The following is a 20244-nucleotide window of genomic DNA, read 5'->3' on the forward strand; positions in this document are numbered from 1 at the left end:
GTTTGCAAAGGTATACTTTAGTTCTTCCTTATAACAAAATTTGATATTTACATATCCAATGAAGTAAGATTACAAAAAAACATTATTTCCTGGTGTAGATTACAAACATTGCAAATTCTGCTAACGAAAAGAAGTCATCAGGTAATAATAACATCATTGCATTAATTTCATAATGTAGTAATAAATGGAAATAAAAAATACGAAACAATACATAGAACAAGCGGAGAATGTTATATGTCAATTAAGTCAGAATTATTAACTCAATAATTAGCACCATCACTAATCAGAAAAATTAGGCTGTACAAGCTTCTATTAAAAACACGAGTAGAAACAACATCACATCCTAGAAATAACACGTAGTGCACTCCTATATCATTTGAATCTGCTAAACTTTAAAAACTCCCAGAATACTTAAGTATATAGGTGCTGTTTATTTTGTATCTTTATGTAAATATTTGTGTTCCAATTGTTTACGTTTCCATCGATATTAAATTGACTATAATAGATGAGAATTCACTGTACGTACTACTTTATCCTTCCATCATTATAGTTCGAATGATATGGTGATACATGATATGATAATTCGACATAACTCAGAGTTCTCGTAATTTTAGCTAGAAAAATATCTGCGGGAGCATAGGAGAGATTTCACAGTCCCTCGTACGAAGTCTGTAGGCCGGCGCATGCGTGGGAAATCCCTTTCATGAAAAGAATCCCTCAAACTGGCAAGATATACTATACCATCCATGGGACATGTGCGTAAGGAATGGTCGAGCGTGGTGAGTCGACTTGCCACTAGTAGGTGGAAAGCGTTCGTCATTTCCAGCGTGAGAATGCATCGGGTATAAGTGATTGGTTCTTTTCACGACAAGAAGATCCGTCGGTAGGCGGGCAGCCGTAGGGCGGGGGCTCTATTGATTTAAATTTGGTTTGCCGGTGCGCGTGTCAATAGTCAATATACTGCCGCGAAGAGCGCGCGCTCGAGCACCTGCGCTTACACTGGTCGTGTGTTGTGCAGATCAAAAGGTTAGGCCCTTAGCAGTGCAGTCGATAGGATATGTCGACTATTACGAAAACGAGAACGGCAGAGGATGTGGAGAATTTAAATGGACCCACCCGTTTCGAGAGCGTCGTGCCGCAGAATAGGTCAGTCTTGTACCGGCAATTTCTGGTTTGAGTCGGTCCGCAAGCAGAATAGAATGCAAGGGACACTGTTGCGAATTCTATGCCCGATGCAAACGTTGTTAAAATATTTGTCACCACGCCTTCGGCCGAGCATCAGCTGACTCATCGGCAGATGTGGCTAATTCAAAGCACCCCTTGCGCTATTCGTGCACGGAACAGATACAAATCGATCAATAATAGTTTTTTTACGATTTCTGGATATTGTCTGTGATTTTTCGTGTCATTATTCGATTGCACGATAAACACTCGAATTAATCGAATTCTTTTATTTTACCGTAGATTCTTTCTAACAGTTAGTTATTTACTTATGAAAGTCGATTCATTTATCGGATTCTTGCTCGCTATCTGAGAGTTAATACTCTTTCTGCCGATTGGTCAGCCGATCGGTCACGTGGCTCACGAAATGCGCGCCGAGAGCGTCGCAAATTTCAATTTGAAATACTTTCTTTCCTTCACAATACTAAGTCCGTTTCTTATTGTCCCTTAGCTATTTGTTTTTAAAATAATTCGCACTATTAATTAAAGTTATGTTAAAATAATGTAACTTGCAATAATTCTATTGTTTTTTATTTTTTTATATTTCAAGGCAGGATTTACTAAAGTGGAACGGTTGGGGATATAAGGATTCCGAGTTTCGGGTTAATAACAAGAATATCCTCGAGTTTACCGGTCATAGGTGAGTGTTTATATGCTTGTCTATGTTTACATTTAATAAATTTAGAGGAATTCGTGAAAGTTTCCAATTCGCAAAGAACTACTTTTTTATATTACATTAATGTATGCATGACTTTGTATTTCACACAGAATCGTTTCTGTCTTTCTACTATTAAACAAATGAAAAGAATACTAATTACACAGACTGATGTGACTTGCAATATCTGTTTTAAGGTTAAAGTAGTAGCTACTTCGGTAAGAAGGAACGTTCGAGAAATAATGTCAAAATTGTCTAGCTATAAAATTACACGTTTATGTGTGTATATATATTTATAGTTTATTTTATACATAGACTAAATATATTTAGTATTAAAGCAATATTTTGAGAATTAAAAATTTTGAATTACGTGTAATTATTTTACATAAGAATGTTATTATAACAAAAGGTAAATAAAATCAATTAGGATAGATAAAGTATTGTATACGTTTCCTTTAAGGGGATTATGCGAAAGTATTTTTCCCCTTTCTCCATGCTTACACTTCTTTTTTCTCAATTCCTTCAATAATCAATTTAATATTTTGTCAATTTTAACAATTTCTTCAATTGTTGTATTTCATAAATAAATACGAAATATTCGTATGCTATCAATAAGCAAAGAAATTATTTATTTCCTCGTTTTTTTTATTGCGTCTACATTTTATATGATAAGTAGCTATTTTATCTCGGTAATTCGCGCATGCACTAAAATTGTTTTTAAATTAGATGTTCAAGAGTTTCTAATCTATACACATTTGTCTCACGAAGGTAATAGATAACTTTTGTAACTTCCTTTGAAGCATACCTATATACCTTATCATGTGCAAATTTTGATAACTCATATGGCCTAGTTTTCCACCTAACTTTCATAATCATTCGAAATTTTAGGTAGTTATTTTTCTTCCTTCTTCTAGTTCATCATTAATACGTTATTTCTTATACTGGTCTAACACATGCGATTAACAAATCTTACGTCCTGTTCAATATTATGAGTGTTGTAACGGGAATTTAAATATTCATAGAAGAATAAAAAAAAATCATTCAACTGAAAGAAAGTGAGGTAAGATTGAAATGGCAGAATGATTCACAAGAAAAATCATTTACAAGGAAAAGACGAATACATTTACATATACACATGGTTCTGTTAAGATTACGAATGTCCATATATCTACCATTTATAATGTTCATACTATTTCAATCGTAATATCATTTTATCTGGGTGTTTATACCTTCATATATGTACATTTTTAATGTGAGAACAAAGTCTTTCTTGATTTAATTATTTAAAAGGAAATGATTAAAGTGCTTTTTTTTCTTTTTTTTTTTTAAATAATGTACTTTTTAAAAAAATTTTACTCTAATTTTAGTGCTTTTTTGCTTAGTTATATATAATCTGAAACTATCGCAAATTTACTGTCGATATACTGCTTGAATTACTCATTTATTTAAAAAGTAGTTAAAGACTCGTTGTAAGTACTTTTTACATCGGGTTCTATCATTTCTTTCGTAGCTTCTTTCGTTGATTAGCACTTCTTTGGTGATAATAAATTCTTACACGAGAAAAAAAAATGTACATTTATTTTATGTTTATTGCAATTGTAATTGTGAAATATGAACAACTAAAAAAACAGTTAATTTTATTCCGAAGTAAAAGAAATCAATACTATCCATGTTTAATAAACTATATTAAATGTCTTCATAACGAGCCCTACACTATACATAGTGCAACGAATTAACATTCTGACTCCGTAGTTTGCTCGTGTACTGACTAATAAAGTCATTACTAGACTGCGGATGTTTATGCAAATGCACATTTTTATAGAAAATAGGTAATGCAATGAGAGTTGTGCAGAAATATGTTTTATAATTAGAGGATTCACAAAACGTATTTTTTATTTTGCACTTTTTGCATAATGCATATGTTTTGCATATTTATCTTTAAAAACATATGCAAAAATATACTGCATATATTATTTGACGTGTATACGCATATATTATGCTTATATGAAACATCTCGTTAAATTAATTTGATCTATTAGTAAACACAGGTATCATAACTAGATAGTGTCAATATCTATACCGAGTAAACGACACAACAAATCATGTTTTCGCAACTTTGAATTGCTAATTGATCGTTAGATGTAGCTGTCAGTATTTCGAATTCGAGCAGTTCAGTTTGATTATCGAAGCGATAAGGTGAATTTTTTGTGTTTATAAAGACTCATTTAAACACCTTGCCGACCACACACCACACGATTCAGAAATTAGAAACCGTAGGTTTTCCATTATATCGTTCCACAGGAATGTACATGAATTGTAAAATTCAATTGGAAAGCATCCCTGGTGATTGTGGAGAAAAAATAAAAGAGAAAATAAGAGAAAAAAAAATAAAAGATTCATGGAATTTTAAGGAAAATTTCACGTATTTTAAACGGTAAATTTGTAGAAGAATCGAAGAACACTGTTTCAGTAAAATAAGCAACGATAACATCGTGTGATGTGGAGCGATCATTTTCGGCGTACAAATTAATTTTTATTGACAAACGTCAGCAACTAACGTCGTCAAATTTAGAAAAAGTAATTGTAATTTACTGCAATTCGAAATACAATATACCAGAATAACTGTAAAGTGAATGTTAATACATAATATTACACCTAACACTTAATATAGTGTTATACTGAATATCGGAAATATTTGTATATTTTTTCTGCGTTTTTGCATACTTTTCGTGTATAAATGTCATATGCTTTTTGCATATTTATCGTGCATTAACATCCGCAGTCTCGTCATTGCTATTCCCTTTAAACAAACTTTATAGTCGTTCAATACACTCGCGGCTTGTGATCCCAGTGACAGTGTCTGTTATAATTTTATGGATCATTGTCCCTTATATTATAGAGGAATGCTAAATAAAATTATAAATAAAAATGTAATATTCGACGATTGAATAGAATTCATGCCACACTTAAATTCTTTGCAATTTATTAAATACAAACAAACTTAGTATTTTCAGAAAACTGTTTTTCGTTAATACGATTCCGTGGAGATTTTTGTAATTGCGAATGCTACGCAAATCGCATAATTAGTCTGAGCGTTGATCAGTGGTGCGCGAGTGTAATAAGGCGTATCGTACAGCGAACGACTGTAATAAGATTTTCTAGGTCAAACCACGAAAATTTTTGCATTCTATTAATGAATACTGTGCATAGAACGTCCAGATATAAACTGTTCATTAGTACTTCATATATAAAAAGTAATAAATATTTCATATTTAGTATATAATTTTATTGTTTGTATATTTTCATTAGACACTAATGTCTTTTCTTGCTCTAATAACAATTCTTGCCTCTAGATAAGTCTTGCATTTTCCATTTCAGACAATCACATTTACTTAAAATGGAAGACTCAAGTAAACCATTAAAATAAGTATAATTTTTTTCAATTTTTTGTCGCTTTCCATGCGTATACTTTAACATTTCGCGTTACATAAATTTTATTTTCGTTACATTTTATCGACGTCTACTGAAATAATAAATCTTGGTCCTCCATGAACCTTCCGGTCGACGATGCCGATCGGTGTGAAGTCTAGCATTTTTTTCTTTTTATCTAGAACAAAAAATAAAATGGAATTTTGTTCATAATAGAACTACGCGTCGAACTAAATACTGTTTTAAAAAAATGCAAAAAGTATGATAAGACGCAGATCCGAAAACAAGGGAGTGATTTTCGTGTAAAATTTTTATCTTAATAAATTTTCGGAGCCACGTATTATCCTTTCTTTTGCATCTTTTAAAAATAAGATTTAGGTTCGTACAATGCGTAGTTTTATTATGAAAAAAAGTCGTTTTATTTTTTGTTCTAGATAAAAGACTGCACGTCGATCAATATTATCGACTGAGAGGTTCACGGAGAACAAGATTTACAGTGGCGATTTTTGCAATCTTTAATTTGTTACTACTAACAAATTAATAACAATGTTAATCGATTTCGATAAAATGTTCAGCATATGCATATAAATTACCGAGATCTACGAGAGGCATTTTTTAAATTTTCGTTATAGGCTGAAATAAAACAGTCAAAAAACGAGAGATTTTATCTTGTTTTTGTCATTTCAAGTAATAGCAAAATTTAAAAAAAAAAGCATTTTAATCATCGTCTAGTAGACTCGTGCCTCTATCATCTAAAAAAATTCAAGTCACTTAGTTCATTTTTAGAAAAGTTATTGCGTCTTGAACGATGTACGACCACTTTTGTGGGCTACTGTACTGCTTCACTAAATGTCGATAGAATGTAACGGAAAAAAAATTTATGCATCTTGAAATGTGAAAGAATATGCATGGAAAGTGCTGAAAAGTTTCATCAACGTTTTATGTTACAAAAAGATTGTCGAAAATCATCTTTATTTTAACTGTTCACTTGAGGCTCTCCACTCAATAATGAAAGAAATTTATAAATTATCTATATTTATATGTTGTAAGTTGGCCAGGTTTTCGTATAAAAAAAATTTGTAATAAGAATTTGCGTGCTTATTAGTCACTTGTTTATTTATCTTTTCAGTTTTGCTTGTTTTCTCGTCGATGACAGAACATTATTGTACATCATGATTATTGCAGAAGTTTATTGTTTGGTTTTCTTCAGTGGGTTCTGAAGTATTGTATGAAGCATTAAATTAAGGTTGTCGTGAAAATGCCGAATACTTTAATATCTTTTTTGCTCACTATACAAATATATAAAATTTATGTATATGTAATACAGATATACATATAAAGTTTATGTGTACCTATAATACAGATATGTAAAGTTTATATGTCTATAATACAGATATACATATAAATTTTATATATCTTAAATATAAAGTAACACTTTTACTTGTTTAGCAACATTGCAAAGTGCTAGGAGTTAGTTAAATGATTGTTTTCTTGTTAATATTGTTCGCTAATTTAACGCTCATCGAATATCCGGACATTATGATCAGATTGCTTGGTGTGTAATAAGTAGACTGAAAATTGTTAAAGAAGAAATATGAAATCCTTAAACGATTCTCGTTTCTTGCGATCATATAATTTAAAAAATTAGAATTCGTTAACTTCGGGCATATAATTTAAAAAAAATTGAGAAAGTGAAGTTAACGGATGGCTTCTATACTTCTTAAATTAGAAATTATTGAACATCAGTTGTAAAAATATCATATTACCAGTAGAAGTAGTATTTGCCGATGCATTAGAATTCTTGTGACTGTGTTCGAGCAAGGGAATTGAAAGATTTACCATGTACTTCTTGGAGACTTATTGATAAAGTTCCTCGAACACTTCGTATTTAGACTCCAAAGCGTTTTCTATCGTTTATTTTTCTAGCAAATATTATTTTTCTAGTAGAACGTGGCCGCTTCGCGCGAAACATAATCACGGTATACACCACGAATCAGCTGGTATCGTTGCGCGCCGAGGTCAAACGGCAATTTGTTACTTTAATTGCGTATTGTTGTTTTCGGAAGTTCGGCGAACTTTATATTTTATTGTATTCAGATTTTTTTGAACGGCATAAAAGAAAATTGGTATACGATGGAAAAATATTCAGAGCTTATTGAGGGAATTGCAGGAAACAATGCGAGTTATTTTTGGTAGAGGCCAACTTAACTTTTATATATCATTATTTACGCATTCACTTTCTAAAGAATGGAAATTAGTATTCTTGAACCATGGTAATTTATTCCATTGATAGCACGTTCTTTTTGGAATTTCGTTAACTCGAAAGCGTCGAGCTTCGAAAATATTCGCACATTTGCAGGGTTTGTCTATGGAGCCAGCTAATCATTTCTTTTCTGCTAATTCGTCGTTTATTCTCGATGAAAGAATACCTTGGACAAGGATCATAATTGTTACCATCGAAATGAAAAAATGTTATAAAATGATAATAATGATTATTTTTCTTAAGAAGCTATTTTCTGATATGAAAATTCACACGGAATCTAGAAAATGTATCGCAATATATTTATATTTTATTTTGAAAAACAAATTTACTATAATACGTTTACATTATTATTAATTAAATTTAGTACATCTTTATGTTTCGTCCTAAACATTAATCAACTTCGGGAAAGTTATTTTTCATCGGGCACGTCAAAATGGTATATAACATTAGAGAAGAACAACGCAGAATTCTTAAGATGATACAGACGTGTTAACTTAGCTTCGAACAAATATGGACTTTAAACAAAATGACGAATTGCCAATTAATGCTGTCATTATAATTTATTCGAATTTATTAATAAGCCCAAAGGATTTCGATCATTGCATGTAACATTAACGTACGTGTGATAATTCGCACGCACACGTAAAAAGAAATCTCGCGACGTTTCCGAATCTTGTATATACTTCGGACAATTTTTCACATGGAATAATATTCGCTTCCACAAACTCATTACCTTATCGAAACAAGAATTCAACATTGGTTTGAACACGAATTTTAAATACAATAAATAAGAACAAAATCCGAACGAAAATACGAACTTTTAGTATAGAAGTTCACTAAGTCCAAAATGTTTGCTTCTATTCAGTCGGATCCAAGTAGTAGAACTCGCGGAAGAAAACCAAAAATTATATACTCCTGAAATATAATCATGATGTACAATAATGTTCTATCATCGACCAGAAAACAAGAAAAACTAAAAAGATAAATAAACAAGTGACTAATAAGCACGCAAATATACTTATTACAATTATTTAAACATTACGAACAAACTTATTACATTTTTTTTTCACATGAAAACTCGACCAACTTACAACATAATAAATATAGATAATTTATAAATCTCTTTCATTATTAAGTGGAGAGCCTCAAGTGAACAGTTAAAATAAAGATGATATTCGACAATCTTTTTGTAAAGTAAAACGTTGGCGAAACTTTTCAGCACTTTCCATGCATATTCGTTCACGTTTCAAGATACATAAATTTTGTTTTTATTACATTTTATCGACGTTTACTGAAGCAACACAATGGCCCACAAAAGTGTTCGTACACCGTTTAAAACACAATAACTTTTTTAAAACTGGACTAAGTGACTTGAATTTTTTTAGATGATAGAGGAACTAGTCTACTAGACGATGATTGAAATGCTTCTTTTTTAAATTTTGCTATTACTTGGAATGACAAAAAAAAAGAAATAAGAATCTTTCGTTTTTAACTTTCTTATCTAAGTCTATAATAAAAATTTAAAAAATGTCTTTCGTAGATCCCGATAACGTACATGCATGTTGAAAATTTTATCGAAATCTGTTCATGGTTTTACGGGTTACAATAAATTAAAGATCGCAAAAATCGCAGTTTTATCACGATTTTCACCAAAAACTGTAAAGAAATCTGCAGTTTTTAACCGATTTCAATCAAATTTTCAGCACGCATGCAAGATACCGAGATCTAAGAGAGGCACTTTTTTAAATTTTTGTTATAGGCTCGCATGAAAAAGTTAAAAAACGAGGGTTTCTTGTCTCTTTCTTTGTCATCCCAAGTAATAACAAAATTTAAGAAAGGCATTTTAGTCTAGTAAACGACTTCTATCACCTAAAAAAAATTCAAATCATTTAGTTGAGTTTTATAAAAGTTATTACGTTTTAGAAGGTATGCGAACACTTTTGTAGGATAAATGTATAAAGCGGATTCTAGCGTTACAAAGAACTATCTTCAAAATCATTATCTAGTGATCGTCCAAGATATTCGAATAGATATGACGGAACATAATAATTGGGGTCTTTACAGATAAAACGATCGATTGATAAAATAAACGTTGAAAAGTATTGCTACGATAGAGTATTGCTTTTTGTAACAGATGTAGGCATATAAATGTTAAAAACAGATATTTTTTCACATGGAAAATAATCATTACCGAACCGTGGTGAATATATTTCAGAAATAAGAAAAACTTCAAAAATTCTAGACGGTGTATATACATATACATATAGAAGGATCAATAAATATCCTTGTACAATAATAAAATACATTTAAGTACACGTATTCCGATCCACGCAATCTTTAAATAAAACATATCTATTTCGTAGGAATACATTTTGCGTAATTTAAATACCGCGCCGATAAGAAATATTGCTATTGTCAGCATATAAAATTATGGCACTTAATGGTAGGCCAGCTGCATGACACGTGCAGTGAACGCATAGACGTTAACGCGAAAACCTTAGAAACCACAATAAAATGTAGAATATTATGTCTTATGTTCGCATATTTTTTTAATTAAATCGGTATTGAAATAATAATATTTAATAATATTTAAATCAATTCGATAAGAATTGATAGTTACATGGTATGCTTGAAAAGAGCATTTGTTTAGCTTAGGAAGTCGCTGTAAACAATAGAGAAGATAGTAAATAAGTAAAATAGAGTAAATATGTCTGTCCGCATGATTTTTGCAAACCACTTCAGCCGGACTTAATTCCTCAAGGCGTACACGCGTCATAAATCTACGAATTTTAAAAAGAGTCGGTAACCGTGCAGACTGCAGCCGATCAATTCTGTACGACGTGACATGAAATAACTCGCAAGAGAAGTGCCACTTCGCTTCTCTTCATCGGAGTTAGAAGTACAGTGAAGTCAGCTTGTCCTTTATTCAGCAAATGAATTCTAATGAATGTGAACGAACACCGCTACTGAACGATCTTGGAAGTGTTAATTGCCAGTCAGATACGCGAGATCCTTACATGGGCTTTTGTGGTATGCACATTTCACACCGCCATAAGAAACCTCCAACAGAGGCGCACAAAGAACCGAGGGAAGCCATGAAAGGGCCAAAAGTGCTATTAAACCCAGCGCGCCTCGGCGATGGTCCTATTACGCAATCCTAATCCGGAACCATTGCACAGCATTGCCATCATAATTTCGTTTTTTCTATTTTTTCAAATTTTATTTTATTTTTCATTTTCATTAACACGGCAGTGTTGCGTTTGACATTCGTGTTCTCGGCAGGGTGATGGTACACACCTGTGGTCGGCTTCACCTTTTTTAAGCGACTAATATTTTTAACGAAGCTGCGTCTCCCTAAATTACCGGCGCACCGTTGAAGTCCTTTGCTATTACGAAAATTGTGAACCTAACGGCTGGGGACGCGATATTGAAAGACGGATCGCTATCAGTGACTCAGTGTGCAAAATATGTTATTGATAAGGATACAATCATATTTGGTCACATTTTTTAACGTCTTTTTTCATCGTATCCTTATCGTGAACATGATCGCATCCTGTTCAGGTCATAACCGCAAAGTTCGCGCGAGAGTAAAAGCGATAAACTACAGTGTGGCTCACGAAATTATTCCAACGTTCGCTAGTTAAGTTTTAAGCAATAAATATAGATGCGTTACGCTTGATTTCCAAAGATAATGATATAACAATAACATTGGGATGAGTGGAGAATGTAGACAATATATAAAATAAACATTTCTCTACAACATTACATATTCGAAAAGTTAACCATTGCGATAAATATTGAATTATATTTATATAATTTTCTAAAACATTATTTTACGAGAAAGCGTAAAATTTTTAGGCTTAACTTATACTAGTATAGTACTAGTATAGTACTATAGTATTATAAATAAATAGTACAGTACTAATAAACTATTAGTACTATAACTACTAATAAACTAATAGTACTATAACTACTAATAAACTAATAGTATAGTACTATACACTAGTACTATACTAGTACTATACTAGTACTATACTAGTACTATACTAGTACTATACTAGTACTATACTAGTACTATAATAGTACTATACTAGTACTATACTAGTACTATACACTAGTACTATACTAATACTGTAGTACTATTATATATACTAGTATTATAGTACTATTATATGTACTAGTATTATAGTACTATACTAATACTGTAGTACTATACTAGTGCTATTATGTATACTAGTAGTGTAGCACTATACATATTGAAATATCACACGAAAAGTATGATAATTTTTGCCAATGTTTCCAATGTACTCAAAAACTTAGTAATGTATCAAAAGGAAGTTCGATGTACGTGTGCACAAGATGTGATCTGTGATCTGGGCGTGCAGTTCTACTAATTAGATTTGTATGAAATTTATATTTGAATATATTAATTTCATCTTTAGTAGTATCTCATTGATAACCGCTATCAATTTTCTGATTTCCCTTCAGAACATTGTTGAAACTTAGGAAGTTAAATTATCAGATCGTTATCTTTTTCCATTTATTTGTTTTTTTTTTTTTAATTCTTTGGTTGATTCTTTTCCAAATGAACATTGCTGCACACACGCGCACACACGCGCGCGCACAAACACGTATTAATTGATAGAAATTAATATATCTGTCGGTACCTATACTTAAATGAAGTTCAAAAACGCTACGAAATAAGTAGGTACTTAGTTCTTATGCTGCGCGTTCACAATAAAACACGAATTACGTCAAAAACGCATATTTACCTTATTGCATAACAACTGTTAAGTCGCGACGTTTCAGGGCTACACCGAACGACATTGTCGAATGCAAACGAAAAAAGTTCCACATTGAGGACATATAGTTCTATCAGAATATTATTCTCTGAATTCTCTCTTTTTCAAAATTAAGTTCACAAAAACTGAGGTCGATGAAGACAAATAATTATCGAATTCGTGTTCAGTCCATCAAAAAATATGGGAATCGCTAACTGTTCATTCGAACTTAAAATTGGTGTTGTAAATAACATTCCCCCTTCCCCTAAAGATTCGATTAGATTGTCGGAGATGACTCGTAGATTAACAATTAAAATTGCTATTGCTACTGAACAATTTGAAGAACGGAATGAATCACAGATCTCTACAAACTGTTCATTAATCTGTAGTAGATAACGTATTACAATTTATTTGTTCCTTTTGTCTTGGTATTAAACTGTACGCATTGTACACAAAGTAACATTCACATGGGGACCTTGATATGCTATAATGGTCTCGAGACTAACTCGAGAGAAGCAATTTTAGAGAATAGAAAGATCGTAGTGATCATAAATTTCAAACCTGTCGGATTGTTGCATCAATATGTGACTGCAATCTCTTGACATACTGTATTATGCATACGTAAATATTATGGCGGCCATTTATGCAAGTTGTAGAATATTCAACAGTAGATTTTACTCAATATTTAACTTATCGGCAATATGCACTCTTCTTGCGACGCCATAACTAAATAAATAAAAATTGCCTCATAGTAATATGATCTCCTTCGATCAGTTGTTATTTATGACTATAAGTGTTAATAATTCCCATAAGTGTACCATCAGATCTTATCAGTTGAATTTCTAGGCCATGATAAAGCTTGATTTCTTACGAAAATACATATATGCAACTGAATGTGCTATTATTGAAATCTTAATAGTACCAGAAATATGATGTACCTGTTCAGATTAATTTTATTATCCATTTTACTGCTAGAAATCGTGTAATTTTCAGCATTTGTCAATCTAAATAATTGATACCAGAGATTCTGTTTTTGTCGTTCATTTGTTTTTATTGCAACTAAATTAACAAGAAGAATTTGTTTCACTCGAGTGCATATTTCGTGTGCAGCGGTCTTGTTACTGGTTTACATAAGAAACTGACATACAGTGGCCCACAAAAGTGTTCGTACACCGTTTAAAACGCAATAACTTTTTCAAAACAGAACTAAATGACTTGAATTTTTGTTAGACGATAGAGGGACTACTCTACTAGACGATGGCTAAAAAGCTTTTCTTTTAATTTTGCTATTACTTGGAATGAAAAGAAAAAATTAAAAACCCTCGATTTTTAACTTTTTATCCGAGTCTATAACAAAAATTTAAAAAATGCCTTTCGATCTCGATAACTTATATGCGTGCTGAAAATTTGATCAAAATCGGTTAACGCATTTGCATTGAAAATGCAAATTTCTTAGAATTTTTGGTCAAAATCGTGTTAAAACTCCGATTTTTGCGATCTCCAATTTATTGTAACCCGTAACAACGTGAACCGATTTCGATCAAATTTTCAACATGCATATAAGTTACCGGGATCTACGAAAGATATCTTTTAAATTTTCGTTGTAGGCCCAGATAAAAAAGTTATAAAACGAGATTTTTATTTTTTGTTGTCATTCCAAATAATAGTGAAATTAAAAAAATAAGTATTACAGTCATCGTCTAGTAGACCCAGTCCCTCTGTCATCTAAAAAATGTTCAAGTCCCTTAGTTCAGTTTTAAAATAGTTATTGCGTTTTAAATGGTGTACGAACACTCTTGCGGGCCTCTGTACCTCGGCTTCAATAATATAATATGTATCTTTCTTGACAGTGACACTAATTATTTACGCAAAGCTTCACTTTTTGTTCGAGGATAAAAGTCGTCAACGGTGTAAATGAGCCGTGACTAGTTACTCTGCTGCACAGAAAAAGTGAACAGTGCATAAATGGTTTTTAAAAAAATTTTGCGAGCAAACGATTTCATTATTACTTCATACGTGCAACATATAGCAATAAATACTTATTCGCTGCGTTTACAGACTTGTTTCTAAAACACAACTGTAGTTTTTTATAGCAGTGTGTTGTTTAAATCGTCGATGTTGGATGAACAAATCAAGTAGCAATTAATTTAACTGTCTCAATCATACGAATATAAGCAATATCATTTTTAAATACGCCTGAATTATATTTACTTGCATATTAATCAAATGTCTGACGTTTTACACTTGAAGGGCTTGAAAGCCAATCAATTCAAAACATAATTCTTCTAAAATAACATGGTTTAAGGAGAAGTTTAAGATGATTCTACCAAATTTTATGTCAACCCTTTCTTTCTGGAGTTATGTCGAGGTTTTTTTTATAGGTAAAGCTACAGTTTTTTTTTACATTCTAAAAAAGCTATATCTTATGAAGCTTATCGAATTCGTCTCAGCATTCCTTAACCTTTTAGGCACGACGCGCCACTATAGTGGCTTCCGTGGATGTCATCTCTCTGAACGACGCGCCACTATAGTGGCTTTCGCGGATGTCATCTCTCTGAACGACGCACCACTGTAGTGGCTTGCTCTAGTAGCTCACTCGCTCATCGTTTGAACCGAATAATCGTGTTCATACGCTTTGTTTCACACTTCTTTTGTCTTCACATCGATTTACAACAGTCTACAGGATGTCCCAAAAATGTCTCGCAATCCGGAAATGGCGGGTTCCTCGGATCATTTGAAGCAACTTCTTCCTTTACAGAAATGTTCTCCGAGGCACCGTTAACGAGTTATTAACGAAAAACAGTGACCAATAAGAATCGAGTACGGCTGACGCGAGGCGGCCCAGCCAGCGCGCGAAGCCCAGTTCCGCTCATTGGTTCGATCGCCTCGCGCCAGCTGAGCTCGCCTCTCATTGGTCATTGTTTTTCGTTAATAACTCGTTAACGGTGCCTCGGAGAACATTTTTGTAAAGGAAAAAGTTGCTTCAAATGGCCCGAGGAACCCGCCACTATCGGATTGCGAGACAGTTTTGGGACACCCTGTATATACAGACAGAATATACAGTATCAGACCCTGTACAGTACATATCAGACTCTGCCGTCCAGAGAAATAGCCTCGCGCAGAATTCAGCCGTACCTAAAAGGTTAAACCAGTGCTCGGAATGCTTCGAAACGCAACATTGGGCCCCGCCTCCTGACTACCGCCGTATTGCTTCGCTCCCCGCGTTGCTTCCATCGGCTGTGAACGGATGGAAGCAACGCGAGGAACGAGGCGCTGCGACGGTAAGCCGATTGAAGCAACGCGGGAAGCGAGGCGCTGCGGCGGTAAGTCGATGGAAGCAACGCGGTGAGCGAGACGCGATAATCAGGAGGCGGAGACCAATGTTGCGTTGCAAAGGATTCCGAGCACTGTCCTAAACGATGAATACAAAAAAATTGTAAGTTAATCTATACCAAACTGAAAGTGACCTTGAGAACTCCGTGAGCAGCGTGGTTAACAAAAAAGGTACAATCGTCTTAAAGCTCTCTTTAAACCATATTATTTTAGCTCGAAATGTTTCCAATTGAACCACTAGCAACAGAATAAATTAAGCTGATCACGTTACGTGGTTTACTCTATATATTATCTATTAATAAACATATTCTCCCATGTATGTACACCGGTATTTTTGTACAATTAAATTTTAAGAAACTTAATTATCGGTTTCCATGATCAGGTACTTAAAATCATTGGCCTCTGAGCTCCCCATTTATGCATTCCTTGCAAAGCTATAGATTGACATTCATTTCGAGGTTAAGTTTACATTTTGAGAACACCTTTAACAACTCGAACCGAGCATTCGGATAAAGAATGTTGTAAATTAATCTTTAAGAATCGGCATCGAGTGAATCCGTGATTCTCGCTTGGTTGTCATCAACTCTCGAGCTCCGATTCGACGTACGGCGGCTTTGACGTTGTTACACTTGACATTTTTATTGCTATTTTAAATATACCGCATGTTCCGATTAGAACAGTCAGTCTGTAAAGTGTTAAACGTTTTATAAGGCACCGAAAAGTTTCCTAATTGGTACGATTTGTTAAATCATTCCGATCTGGTTTAAGGAGTCCGATTTATTAAGAAACTAAAGTTCCATTCTTTTTTGTCTTTCATTATGATGTGAAATCAGAATTCAGATTTTTTAATAAATAATTGCTGTAATTAATATAAAATCAAAATCAAGAATTAACCGTTACCTTCTTCTCTAGTTTTCCTAATATTTACGATTTGTTTTATGTATAATTAATTATGTAAATTAGAATAAATATGTATTTGAAAGATTACGTCAATCGAAATCAAGGTAAGTGACTAAAAAGATAATACAAATTTGAAATAAAAAGATTAATATTAATCGTTACTTCTAGAGTGAAAATCTTAATTATTACAATGAACATCAGTTAATTTGCTTATTTCCTAGTATCTTAACTTGATATTTTGATAATGTAGATGTAACGATGTGTAGTTTCTTATGAGATGTAATTACATTCATGAGTCGTCGGTGCGATAAGATATACTTTTTAAGAATAAGCATGTTGACTTGATATCTGTTTATAAAATAGAAATGGAACATTTCGTGCAGTATCTTAAAAAGAAATCATAAGACTAGATGAATATTATGCCTTACCGATACTAGAGATTAATTTATAATTACTGTACATATAGAAACATACCCAATTCGCAAATAAAAAAATAGGTCACAATGATGTTATCTACTTTTTTTTTCTTAACACTAGAATGATTAAAGTGACCAATTCTTAAATTTTTAATTTTTAACTAGTTACATTATAAAACTGCCTTTGCATTGAACCATGAACTGGAAATACTTGAATATTTTTTGTTATTTATAATCGTATGAAAATAAACTTGTAACCATGTACTGTTTAATTTTTTAACAACGAAATGTCTTATTCAACTCGCGACCTCTTTGTATCATCTCTCATTAATCAGAATATAATAATTTTATTGTACTATCATAATATTTTATAATGGAATCGTAATGAAATTATATATTTTTCTGAACACTAATGAATGCATCATTGAGAAAAATTAAAGAAGCTAGAGCATGAATAAAAATTTGATTGACAATTTGCGCGATCTCACATAAAAATGCATCAAAGATTTATTGTATCGTAAGAATAAAGTGTATATAAAATTTATTGACGACCTCGATACGCGTGAACACTAGGTATTCTGAAAATTGTCGACTGTTATCTCCCCTCGTGTGTGACTCGTTTCCTCACTGCGTTGAAAACGAGAATTAGAAAAATTTAACATCAGTGAAATAGAGTGGCGGGGTTAAACAGAGAATTGTAGTTTATTCGTTCAGACGTTTGTCAACGACTTCCTTCATTTTGACTTTCTCAATATAATGTTCCAATTTTAGTTTTTGTCCAAAAACAAATTGAATAATACATTAACATTAAAAAACAAACTTTTTACTCATAGAGAAACTCAAATTTTCTAACGACTTACATAAGCTCATATATCTCACTTACCTTTTGTATGATTGTTATGTAAAATTTTAGCTGCTTAGATTAGGCGAACATATTATTCTTTGATCATCTTGATAAAATAAGATATTCTTTGCATACAATTTTCAAAAGATAATCAATTTTTAAGATATTTTTTGCATACGATTTCCAAAAAATCGTCGATATTTACACTGTTATGACTACGCAAACGAAGATCGTGTAACAATAAATATGCACTAATTTTGAAAACTTGAAATCCTTATTTTTTCAGTGCATCGTTCGTTTTTTTTTCTAAAATCTCATTGCATGATATGGCAAGTGGAGAACTAAAGATCTACTTTTCTTTGAAAATGCTGCAAATTAAAACGTTTCTTAAAATATTAAAAAATATTGTGACTAATTTGATTTTAATATTGGTTTTATGACAGTTATTTCTTCGATTTTATAAGGTATTAAAAAGAAAGTGTCCAAGATTTCAAGGACTTATAATACGAAAGGAGCAAAAGATGTATCAACAATAGTTCTTAAATTAATCCTGTCTCTGTAAAGCTAAATTCTGGTACTAAAACGGTATTTAGTATGCGTATAAATTCAATTTGTCTGCATAACCTTGCAGTAACATTATGTACTATAATTTAGAAGAAAAATTCTGTGTCGGAAATAAAATGATACAATATAACGAATTGAAACTTTACCAAATAGATATTTTTTATTTCTTCCGATAAATACTATAAGTCTTAAAGATACATACTTGTTTAGTTTTTGCATTAAAATTTATTCTGATACATTGAAATGTATAAAAAGCATAAGAGGATATCTGACCAGTTTTAATATACAGGGTGTTTCAGCAACTGGCTCATCTCGAAATGATATACCTTATGAAAATTTGGAGACATGAAATTTAAATGGCATGAATCTTATAAGCTACAACATATCCTCATTTATTTTAGGTGAATATGTATATAAATATGTAATGTTTCACTAATGAAGCAAAAATGTTTCCAGATATCCCATTGGCAACCAGGAATTGCCGTATTTTACAGAATGGGTGAAAGACGTTTTAAATGTGGATATAACCGTAAAAAATATATCTCAGCCAATCCCAACGAACCTGCCAGATTCGTTTCTATCATCGGAACTATTAGATGCGATCCAAGCTTTAAACATTGAATATTCTACAAAAGGTATCGACCGGCTTATTAGAGCTCACGGACACACGCTGAGAGAGATATTTAATCTGAGGTACGGATCATTCCAGCGGATACCAGATGTTGTTATTTGGCCAAGTAAGTACCATTGAAACACACGCACTTTCAGTTCGTACGAACATTGACCTACGTTTCTCAATTGTTTCAGTATCGATTCAGTTCTTTGAAATTCATTTATTTTGATTAATTGGCGTAGTTGTTTGCCAGAGCAAGAATTTAAGAAAATGTTAGCGTTCCGTTTGATAGAAACAGTGACCAACGTTTCTGAATTATTTCATGTGTCTTAAATTATTAATAGAGTTAATTAACATTTAATTATGAGTTTGCAGGATGCTCAACTGCGTACGCTAGTCCTTTTAAGTTCTACAAGTCAAAACAGGATGAAGATCAAGAGAGATGAAATTGTGGAGGTGGCTTTGTTTTCAAATGATTAGCAATTCCAAATTCATCAATAGCTACGCGCGTGAGTCGAGTCATGAGGAACGTTTAACAGTGACGTACCTTGCGAAAGACGGAGCTTGTGACCTGGTGTCCCATATGTAATGTTTTGAAAACCTCGCACAGATCGTTGCACGACATCAAACTTGATATATCTACTTCAACGTTATTAAATTATATTTACCACACACTGCGACCGTTTCGATTCGGTCGTTATTTTCAATATTTGTCGTTCGCTATTTTCACTTTTCTCTATATACGAAATATTATTATACACCAAAATCGAAATATAGATCGAAAATTAAACACCTGGTTTAATAGCAGCGAATAAATCAAGAAATGCAGACTATTTTCTACCTAGAAAATATATCCAACAGTCTGTTTGTGTTGGTAACGGTTGCTAAACTGAGATGTTGGACAAATCCTGTGCGAAAGACTAAAGTGTTACGCAGGTCAGGTAGACAGTTACGATGTTTCACAACTAAAACTTTGACGCTTACCGAATAATCTGCAACCACGCGTCATAACAATGGACTTTAAAACTGCAGTACCTTTAAAGAAGAACTATCTTATTAAACTTTATTCCATTGTTAGTCCACGTTTTTTTTGTTTTTTTTAATCGTTTTCGTGGAATAGATACACGCTAATTCGATTCAATGGCAACAGTACATTTTTTGTTTTAGGCATAACTTGTCTATTTGTAACTTGGGTATGACTTTTCTAAAATCTACACTTTCATTT

At 32.5% G+C, this 20244-nt stretch overlaps 1 protein-coding gene across 2 annotated transcripts in view; it reads left to right on the top strand.

Moving 5' to 3' along the window:
* Window positions 1-20244, top strand: part of Agps (alkyldihydroxyacetonephosphate synthase) — a 23500-nt gene continuing 3256 nt past the window's right edge. Inside the window, exons 1-5 of one of the 2 annotated variants that reach the window (XM_076524149.1) lie at window positions 1-141; window positions 615-779; window positions 876-1146; window positions 1772-1861; window positions 18863-19143. In XM_076524149.1, coding sequence (XP_076380264.1) covers window positions 1058-1146; window positions 1772-1861; window positions 18863-19143 — 460 coding nt within the window. In that variant the 5' untranslated portion in view covers window positions 1-141; window positions 615-779; window positions 876-1057. Of the gene's footprint in view, window positions 142-614; window positions 1147-1771; window positions 1862-18862; window positions 19144-20244 lie in introns of both variants that reach the window. The other variant, XM_076524148.1, reaches the window with a different exon arrangement.

This window comes from Megalopta genalis, chromosome 8 (genome assembly GCF_051020955.1).
Source record: "Megalopta genalis isolate 19385.01 chromosome 8, iyMegGena1_principal, whole genome shotgun sequence".
Taxonomy (NCBI): Eukaryota; Metazoa; Arthropoda; class Insecta; order Hymenoptera; family Halictidae; genus Megalopta; species Megalopta genalis.